Raw genomic sequence first — 11533 nt, 5'->3', positions numbered from 1 at the left:
CACGACGGGTGCCACATGTGGAGCAGGATCTGCTTACCCTTCCGGAGCACCTGAGATCACCCCTAGTTTTTGGTGGGGTTCGTGTTGTTTATTCTTTAGTTTTCTATGTTGTGTCGTGTGTACTATTGTTTTTCTGTTTGTCTTTTTTATTTTTAGCCATGGCGTTGTCAGTTTGTTTTAGATTTATGAGTTTGACTGTCCCTTTGGTATCTTTCGTCCCTCTTTTTTTTTCTAAACTGTTGGGACCAAAACTCCTAAAATCAATCCGAACCTTCCGTTTGTGGTCATACACCTTGTGTTTAAATTTCATAGATTTCTATTCACTTAAACTAAAGTTATAGTGCGAAAACCAATGTGTCTCCGGACGACGACGACGCCAACGTCATACCAAATAACGACCGCCAAAAAATTTTGCGGTCGTATAAAAACTAGCATATATCATGGTAATTTGATTACGGAAAAACCTTAAATTATACAGCTAGTGGTGTTAATGGGAGATTTGTTTTTAGAGAATCCATTCAAAGGTAAAATAACAAAAAATGACGAACTCCAAGGAAAATTCAAATCAGGAAGTCCATTATCAAATGGCTAAATCAAAAAACTAAATTGATCAAACTAATATAAAACAAATGTCATATTCCCGACTTGGTACAGGCATAACCTGAGTTAAACAATTCAAGGATTTTCTCGATTCGGGGAGATATAGAACTGGACGTGTTGAACATAGAATTGTTTGTGAGGGTGTTCACATATAATAACGAGCTGGAAGTTTTAATATGTGTATGTGTTTGTAGGTATTATCACCTTAGCTATCACAACAGTGAGAAGGAAAAGATTATTCGGCTGATTATATTGTCAAAAGCGTGTTAGTGTTATATTTAAGTTTACTCATCTTTTTCTTTTATTATTCATTCAATTATTTTATTTGGGGTTAATGTCGCAAATATTCAACGTCGAAAACTCTGCTGTTGGACTGTTAGTCTCCGAAGGTATCACCCTCTAGTAGCTAGTACTTCGGTATTTGCATGATAATGCTGATATTGCTTTATTGGAATTTGCTATTAACTTTTTTACAAACAGTTCAAATTAAGGAATGCATTTCCCTCCTGAAAACTTCTGATTTCTTGTCTAGATTTAAAGATATTTTTTGGTCATTACTTTTCTATGCTGTGGTATGTGCACTGTTTTTTTTTCTTGTTAGCCATTGCGTTTTCAGATTATTTTCGAAAACTGAGTTTAAAAAGTAAAATAACAAAAATACTGAATTCCAAGGGAAATTCAAAAAGGAAAGTCCCAAATCAAATGGCAAAATGAAAAGTTCAAACACATCAAACGAATGGATAACAACTGTCATATTCCTGACTTGGTACAGGCATTTTCTTATGTAGAAAATGGTGGATTGAACCTGGTTTTATAGCTAGCTAAACCTCTCACTTGTATGACAGTCGCATCAAATTCCATTAAAATATCACTGATGCGTGAACAAAACAAACAGACACAATAGGTAAAATTGTCAAAAATAGGGGTTCAGAAGTCAACATTGTGTTATCATCTTAATCACTATAAAAACACGAAATGTAACGAAGAAGCACAAAAAGGCAGACATCAAATTTAACATCCTCATTTTGATTATATTTTACGATTTTATTTATCTATGTAAAATGCACCCACAAAGGATTTAAGAACTGGTGTAAAAATGCGCGTTTGAAATTCGCACAGGTAGATTTTAAATAATTTTGTCGTTCAAAGTATGATGGGATACATAAACACAGTCACGTAAAATAGATACAGTCGAACCTCGTTGTGTCAAACTCGGCTGTGTCGAAAACTCGGATGAGTCGAAGTAATTTCGCGGTCTCGGTAAAATTCCCGTTTGATCAATGCATAAGTACCTCTGATGAGTCGAACTCGGTTGATTCGAATACTCGGTTAAGTCGAGTAAATTTTATAGTCCCGTCGAAGTAAAATTAATGTAAATTGACCCAGATGTCTCGAACTTGGAAAGTAAGAATTTTCGAAATATGCAGACCTAATGATCATGATGATAAAAATTTAAGTCAGATGTATTTCTTATGTCAACTAATCATTTTCAAAAGAGATTAAAGCTGAGTAAACATACTTGTTTGTATAACGGTTAAAATGACATGTTTATGGTGGCCGCTAATTAACGCCTTTGTTGATCGTTCAAGCGGAATGTTAGTGTGTTGAACATTTTTCACCTGAGATAAAAACGAAACGAATTTTAATGACCTAAGCCGAGATTAAATGAATCGTTAGATTTAAAACTCATTAAATACAATAGATAAAAGGATTAGGACAATTACATCCCAGCTCCTTTGTTCTAACAGGGGTGATCTGAGCCGGATCACCCCAACCAGATCACCCCAGTTTAAGTTTCTTTGTTATGCATGCTTTCCTTTGTTCTGTAACATTTTGGCGGGAATGTCAAATCCAGTATAAAACTTATGATAAATTATACGGAGTAGACTATCTATCAAAATTCACGTAGAAAAAATCCGCTGTATATGCTGGGATTCGAACTCAAGACCTTTAGCATATCAAGCCACGACACATACCACTTCACCAGGACGACTGGATACGAACTATAAGAAATTTAACATACTTAAAGGAAGCAAGATATTTTTATTACTGGGGCGAGTTGGCAGACCTTTACTCAGTGGGGTTTAAACCCTTTTCGTTAAATAAATGAGTTGTCAGACTGATTGTTCAATTTGATTTTACACTTTTTTAAAGTTGGGCGAGTCGGTTACAAGATTGGGGCGATTTTTTTATAAAGTGGCGATATAGTGTGGGCCGATTGGCCAGTGGGGCGAGTTAACATTGTTTGATATCTACTCATCGTGTTAGGGGGTCATAAAGGGTATACATCATATAGTAATATATAAACTATATTATAATGGTTGTGTGGCGTTCTAAACTAGATTTTATTAATTGTAAATGGTTTTTCGTCTAATCTAAAACAGCTGGGATGTAAAATAGTTATCCCATTCGGACTTGGTGTGTCAGTGTAAGATCACCCTCTGGCCTCCGGCCATCGGGATGATCTTACACTGACACACCGCGTCCTTATGGGATAACTATTAATTACAATAAATTTATGATAATTTAATGTAAAGCAGATGACCTCATCAGAGACCGTTCAGAATTTATTTCGTGCCGCGCGTGATTTCATTATTTATAGCAACTGACCTTTGTAAATATTTTTGTAGACTATTGATTTTATTTGTGCATGAATTGTATCTGTACTTGTGTTTTCAATTATTACGAAGGACCAAAAATGGAGATTGAATTGAAAAGGCACACTGATCATTGTATCTAGTTTACACAAATCTCATACCGTATTTCATGCATTCAAAATTTAAGACGACACACTCGACCTCGGATGAGTCGAACCTCGGATGAGTCGAATACTTTGGTCCGGTCCCTTTGACTTCGACACAACGAGGTTCGACTGTATAACAAAAAAAAACCAGACTTAACAGTAAAAGTAATATTAATAAAGACAAATAATAGAATAATATAACACGTTATTAAGATGATAAACATGGTCAGTACGCAAAATCTATACTTCAAGACCATCGTGTATTATTTGTGAAGTTGATACGGAATATTTATCAACAAGTTCTTGGTACCTTCCAATGAACTTTATTAGAAAAAGGACAAGAAGTTCTTTGACATACCGCTGGTTCATCAACTTTCTGCTCAGACACTGGTGACGTTTTACAAAGTTTGAGTAGGAGCTGCATGCTCTTGCATACCGAATATATCGGGAAATATATATTCCATATGCAGGTGAAGTTGGTATATTGCTACTAAGGTGGGGGAAATTGATAATTTCAAAATCAAAATCGTCTCGTTTGTCATAGATTCTGGTATTGAGATGACTGTGTATGTCAAATTCGAGGTATACGTCTAAAAATGAGGCAGCGGAAGCCGTACCTGTTGACTCTGTAATTTCTAGTACTGATGGATATATTAAACGTTCCAAATGGCATCTTTCGTCTCTCTTTTTTAGTCCTTTTTTGATTGGTCAATTCTTCAACGTTTGTATAAGATTTGATGATTTTTAATTGTTTTAGCCTGGAGCATCGTATTAAAGACATTTATTGTAGAAATGCGCTACCACTGGGTAGATGCCACTGCTGGTGGAGATTTATTTCCCCGAGGGTATTGCAAGCCTAGTTGTCATTGATATTGTTATATTTATAAATTAACTGTTTACAAAATTTTGAATTTTTTGAAATAATAAGGCTTTTCTACCTCAGGCATAGATTACCTTAGCTGTATTTGGCAACACTTTTAGGAATTTTGGATCTCAATGCTTTTCAACTTTGTACTTTATTTGGCTTTTAAACTTTTTTGGATTCGAGTGTCACTGATGAGTCTTTTGTAGACGAAACGCGCGTCTGGCGTATATACAAAATTTAGTCCTGGTATCTATGATGAGTTTATCTATAGAACAGTAACATTGGTACCGTTAATGTTCCAACTAACATATTTTTCATGCAATGGAGACCCGATTAAAAACAGATTTAAAGGAAACATTTATTATATAGTATAAATTGTACAAAAATACAAATATTCAAAAACCTTATTCACAAAAAGCTTTACTAGCCATAATTGATAAGCATTTTCTTGTCTAATCAGCAGAAATTAATTAATGGCAAAGCATCATATTACAATTAAAACAAATAAAGGATCTCCTTAGTATCATTTTGAAGTAATAAACATAAACTGAATAAATGCCATAACAGTTACATGTACAGTCAAAACAGTTTGTATGAGTATTCGCCTTTATTTCGTTAAGTGAAGAACTATTTCATAATACTGAACACAAAACTTTCTTTCACAAAACTCATTATTAGCCCTAGACATAATTGTCTTCACAATAAAAAATAACTACAAACAATACATCATAATACAGTAGATTGATACAATATGTAAATGATTAATTTCTCTAATATCTACATGGCATTATGATTATCTGTTTCAACGCCATTACAGGTTACTCTTACACTTATTGTGTAAATGAGGCAACAATAGTTTACCAATTATCGATGCATATCATGTTTGTATACTTAAGTCCTTGGTTTGTTTTCCTTTTCCTATTAGGACAAACACTTCTATCTATTAGATAGGCTGATACCAGCAAACTTATTCCAAACAATTATTCTTTTAAACAGATAAGAAAACTTCAATCTTAATTAAAAAAAATGTCGTAAGATAATTGTGTTGCTCTGAACTAGTTGTATCCATTTATTGATGGGGATATATGCATCTTTAACTCATTTTTAGGAAGTTAATGTCGTATTACCTTGGAACAAAGTAAGACTGCAATCTTAGTTTATTCCTATCATCTGAAATAATGGTGGATAATTGTTTCACCCTTTAAAAGTTCATGGCTGAAATCTTATGCATTGTTTCGCATTTGGACACACTAACAAATGTTCGAACAACATTTTCTGTAACTGTTCTTTCTCTTTACGCAGTTCTTTTACCTCGTTTGTCTTTTTCATATTGTCAGCTTCTTGCTCTTGTATTTTCTACAAACAAAATATCAGGTTTTACAATATAGTATGATAATATGCATACCAGGATACAGAATAATAATAACATCATTGTCTTTTACTTAGTTTTACTATTGTAAAGAAATGAAAAGAAATTTTGTTAGAAAGTCATAAATCGTTAGAGAAAAAAAAATTTAGTTAACAAACTAAAGCAAGGGGAAACACATCAACTATAAGAGGTACACAAATGAACAACAGGAACACTGAATTGCAATAAAAACAAATGTCAACATGCATAGAAACAAACTATTTGATAACAACTGCCAGACAGATTTGTAAAAGCAAATTGCTTCTTTCTGAATCCTTAATATTATTTCATTGTATAATATATTTAATGTTGATTTATCTGAATAAATATTCTTTAAACTAACAACTGCCGGACTTTCAATAAAACATTTTAAGAAAAAAGATGGTAGGTTGAACCTTGTTTAATGATCAGCAAAACCTCCCGCTTCACGACAAAATTAAAACAAAATACTCCTCTCATATACCAATATATACAAGTTAAAATATTTTGAAGACACCTTTTTTTTTTCTCGTTACCAACCTTGAATAGAAGCGATGAAGTACTTTTCTTCTTTTCACGAAACCTATGCGCTGCTTGTCTGTTTTGTTCACGACGTCTGTCAATCTTAATCTTTTCTTCAACTGTCAGCTGAAATGAAATTATAAATTGTGATAATAGGATTACAATATTCTTGTAATGTATTGTTAAAAATACAGATATAAAGAAGTCGTATTCCCGATTGTGGTATTTTGACTGATAAATAAAGGCAACGGTAGTATACCGATGTTCAAAAGTCATTAATCGATTAAAAGAAAACAAGTAACGTGGATTCGCAATGCGGGCGAAGCATTCATAGCAGCAACAGACACTAACCTTGTGAACGAACCCTGTCTCACTCTTTTGGGGTTCTTTCGTTTCTGACAGTTTTTGTTTGCTTCCTTGATTTGTCTACTTATTGGTGGTTTTGATATCATGTCCTTTCATAGGTTACAATGTAAAGCTCTTATTCCTTGTCATAAATTTTACATCACCCAAGTTTATGTTTGTTTTGATCAGCTCTTTACGATTTATATTAGGTTTTCATTTCACATATAGTTTGGCCTCTAAAACTACTGAAGAGACGTTTATTTTCAAAATCAACAATCAGGTGCAGCAAAATTGTATTGTGTAAGTTAAGTTAAATTAAAATATTACTTTTCAGTCATATAATGGGTTTCACTGGTACTTCTTGGAACATTCAATACCAACATATTAATAAGTGGGTTTCTTGTAATGAAGTTTGTGGCTTTCTGTGTTATGCTTTTGTATAAGTGTTTTGTGTTTTGTTCTCTTTTTGGGGGGTTATATCCTTGTTTTATTTATTTTTTCTATTCACTTCGATATGTGATTGGCCTTGCCTGTTTCCTTATTTTGAATGTACAAACATAAAAAAGAGATTTGATATGATTCCCAATGAGACAAATATTCATAACAAATAAACAAGATAAAGAAAATTAAAAAAAAAACATACTAAACAAAATGAATCTTAAATAGATTTGTAATTGCTAACATTAACGGATGGCACCCTCGTTCCCCCATTGCCATGTTAACGGCAGCCATTTTGAAAATTCTACAGTCATAAATCGTATTTGGTCCCATTTGAGTGTGCCAATCAACATGTTTGTAAAATTCCATCAAGTTTGGGTCAGTTTGAAGTTTCAGACTTTTTTGCTGTTTCCATGGCAATGGCAGCCATTTTTAAAATTCCAAAGTCAAATGAAAAGTCTGCTCATGCCAATCAGCATTTCTATAAAGTTTCATAGAGTTTGAAGAACTTTCTTTATTTTTACATTTTTTTTTCTGTTTCCATGGAAACGATGGCCATTTTGCATATTCCAAAGTCAGGTGCACAACTTGGTGTTCATGGTGGTCAACATGATAACAAAGCTCAATCAAGATTGGTCAATCTTATTTCGAGAAACAGCGTGGACAAAAAGTGTGGAAGAATATAAATAATGAGAAAAAAGAACGTAGAATAACAATATGTCACCCCAACTCCGCTGAGGGTGCCATAATCAACATTTGCAACAACACATGGGAGGCGGTTCTAAAATTCGAATGATAAGACTTTCATTTTACCTCATATATTTTCTCTTTGGGAATCTCAACTTTTAGTTCCTCTTGTCCTTGTTTGTATCGTCTAGACTGGATTGTGTACTTTAGATCTTCTTTAATCAGTGGGGCCAGATTTCCAGTTTTTAAAGCTAATAATGTAGCATCAAGCAATGTGTTGTTGTTGTTTTCCAATTTCAAAATTTCTTCCCATGATTCATCTTCTACAGTCTCTAAGTTTGTATTATCGATGGCGAGCATTTTGTAAAATATTGAAACTAAAATAAAAATACGTTTCTTTAACAGAAATTTATAGACTAGAAGAAGTTAGAAAAATTGCGAATTTAAAGTTGATATACATGATATGACATCTTAAATATCATGTTTACCATCCTTTCTATGATATTTGTATGTGTAATATGAAATTATACCAGAACAAAGCATATATTCAGAAAATTCTGTAAAATCTTTCGACAGTATCTCTGCCCTTACTTACTCAGCACATTTTTTACGCATGCGCATACGTGGTTAAGGGTAACGTCATCCCTATAGTAGGATTATTGTTGTGATATTATTAGATATTATTAGATATGGAAAGAGCAATAACTCCTACTCTTTAAATGAACACAGAAATAGACGTGTTAATTAAGGTCTTTCCTCTACGCGAGGTAAGACCTTAGTTTTATTATTACCTTTATAAAATAAATGATAACTTTAATATGTTTATCTGTTCCAAGTAATCAAACTTTCATTTAATTTTAATATGCTTATATTTTCATTTGTAGTTATAGAAAATAACGATATTCCGTTGTCATGAAGTGTCTATGTGCAATTTTGATACTTAAAAAAATCGAATTGAGACAACGGGATATAGGATGCAGAATAGACAAACATTTGCATTGATGAAAGGAGAGAGGTTAAAGTGCAAAGTATATGCATCCGAAACGCTTTTCTGCATTAAACTTCATAAAGAGCGCTCAAAGCCAAAAAAATAATTTAAGGATATAATATAAGACCCAAATTTTTTATCAGCTATATGACAAAATAAAAGACCTTAAAATATTACAAAAAAAAATAACTAAGGAAAACTTTGCCAAATGGAGTAAACAGAGATTCATACAAAAAAATCGAGTTATCAACATAGTATTAACGAAGTTTTGTTACAAATCAATGGCTACTGGGCTGATAATACCGTGACATCGGTAACTGATAGTCCACCATCAGTGATATCCACCCAGTGGTAGAAAATAAAAAAAAAACACGTCATAAGTTGACTCCGTCCGACGCACTGTTTCTGGGTTTACATTGAATACGACCGTACAATGCCAAACAAACATTGAAAGTCAAGAATGTATAAGACCCGAATCATGGGACAAGCGGTATGACAAAAGATGAACTACAAAAAAAAATAGCTTAATTCATCTCGGAACAACTTTGCTTATAGTTCACAAAATATTACACTTAAAACTATGAAATACTTGGTAAGCTAAAGTTTTTTAACATATATATGCCATAGTCATATTCTTCTTGAGCAACCTGTTCGATTCTTTGTTTTATAATGCTTTCAAAAATAAAGGCGAATGATACCAAGGGGACATTCAAACTCACAAGTCGAAACATACTGACAACAGCTTTGTCAAAAAAAAAACCAAAGAAAACGAACAAAAGACAGACAACAGTATCCAAAAACACAACATAGAAAACTATAGACTTAGCAACGGGAACCCTATCAAACTCAAGATTGATCTCGTATGCCCCAGTCCACTTCGTATTCGATTTGGCCTGCTTATTGTTTTTTATTTGAGAGTCACTGGTCATTATTTTAAGACAAAACGCGTGTCAGGCGTATCAAAATATAAGCCTGATATCTTTGATGAGATTTTGGATGCAATATTTTTTTATCCCATTTCGTATGGTTCTTTGGTTACCTTCGTATAGCAGCAAATTTCACCCCTCTTTTTGTTTTATTTCTGCTGTACAATCCTATTTTTCATTATTGGATTTTTCGATGGGTTTTTTATGGTGTGGAGAAGCTTCTTTTTCTTAATCTTCTCTTACTGAAAAGTTGTTTCCCCTATTTTGGTTTCGTCTGACGATTTCAGAACTAACCTTCATATATAGCTGTCAAACATCAAAAAGTAAAATCACAAAAATACTGAACTCCGAGGAAAATTCCAAACGGAAAGTCCATAATAAAATGGCAAAATCAAAAGCTCAAACACATCAAAGTCTCTGTTCTTTAAAAGCACGACTTTTATCCACCTGTGTTGTTATTTTCTTACCTCATTATGTAATTAGGTGATATACATACATGTCAAAATCGTTTTTAAAAAGGATGCCTGACATTTAGAATTTCTAACGTGTCTGAACATGCTAAGTTCGAGTAATTTCAAGGGTGATTCCCCTTTTGCCGCTAGAAAACTCGATATCATTAATTAATAACAGGTTAATATTTTTACATTATGAAAACGAGTGATACATGTGAATATATGTGTAAAGGTTACTGTAACTTACAAGAAAATATTTTCTGATGAAATAATTATGTAGGTCAGTTTTGTTTGCCTAGACTTCGAAATTTTATCGTGTACGTATCTTTAATTTGTTATATAATTAATATTTATCCATAATAACATTTGATACAATTATTGAAAGCCTTGAATAATATATTGATATCGTATAAATAGTACGTGTATTATAAACTTCATCTTACTATTTACATTCACATATTAATCATATATACATTACACTAATTATAAAATTAATGATGACAGCTCAATTTATTTTGTTGCTGAGTTTTATATGTAATTTTGTATATAAAGCATGCTATTTGGAAATGTACACTTACATAATATTGCCTCAGATATTCTGCATTTATACGTTTGCTTCTTTCAAAATTGCCTCGTCATGTGTAAAACGTATAAGAAACGTTCTATGTTTATATTTACATTGTGAGGATTCCAACGGAAAACACCTTTTTCTATAAATATAACAACATCTATATATTTGCCGGAGGCTAATAGTTGAATCGGGATGATGTGTATTAGAATAATGAATCAGTTATATGATTGTTGTACGTATCAAATTACATCGTAGTTTTGTGTATCTATTAAAATCTTATTTTATAATGTCTTTATACCCTACGGCTAAAACAAACAGCTCTAACATGTTTTAACAGGAATATCTATAAATAAATAATTTCAAGTAACACCCTGATATTACCAATATAATAGATTTTAATTTTTTCATTCTTTGAAATAATACTAAAAAAATGTCTTACTTGGATTTATAAGTATCGGCGTTATTATGTAAATTCACCCAATTCATTAATTTCATCAGACGAGAAAACATATATTTTATGTTAAAAAAAAAACCTGTTGCTCTGTACATATAATGATATTATCATTCATTGTAAATTATATAATAATTTAAGATATGTTTAGTTTATATTTGGAATTTTAAAGATATACTCAATTATTAATTAATTAACAATACATACGTATACTTGGGATAATTTCCTACACTTTTATACCACTGACAAAATCAAAATGAGAAGCATGTTTGTACCTTCGAACACTCTATATCTAGTAGTCTAATGTAGTTGGACGATTGGTGTTGATGTGATCGTTTAACTTGACAAACCTCGCGTTATGTGTATGTGTATGTTGCAATGTAGGAACTATGCAGATGTTGTCTTTTACTTTGTTACTTTTTTCTATGAAAGAACTCCAAGGATAATTCAAAACGGAAATTTCTTTATTGAATCGATTACAAACAATAAACGAAATAGTTTGTTACCCAAATTGATAAAGTGTTTTTTTCATGAGGCTTAACCCACCATTTTTCTTTA

The 11533-nt window shown here is 32.3% G+C and overlaps 1 protein-coding gene across 1 annotated transcript; it reads right to left on the bottom strand.

Moving 5' to 3' along the window:
- Window positions 1–4616: 4616 nt before the first annotated feature.
- Window positions 4617–7964, bottom strand: LOC143069647 (uncharacterized). Its single transcript, XM_076244389.1, has 3 exons — window positions 7714–7964; window positions 6136–6243; window positions 4617–5564 (listed from the first exon to the last, which is right to left on the bottom strand). The coding sequence occupies exons 1-3, from the start codon at window positions 7945–7947 to the stop codon at window positions 5418–5420; spliced, it is 489 nt and encodes a 162-aa protein (XP_076100504.1). The 5' UTR covers window positions 7948–7964; the 3' UTR covers window positions 4617–5417.
- Window positions 7965–11533: the final 3569 nt, after the last annotated feature.

This window comes from Mytilus galloprovincialis, chromosome 3, assembly GCF_965363235.1.
Source record: "Mytilus galloprovincialis chromosome 3, xbMytGall1.hap1.1, whole genome shotgun sequence".
Taxonomy (NCBI): Eukaryota; Metazoa; Mollusca; class Bivalvia; order Mytilida; family Mytilidae; genus Mytilus; species Mytilus galloprovincialis.
This window is presented reverse-complemented; position numbering and strand designations above follow the sequence as displayed.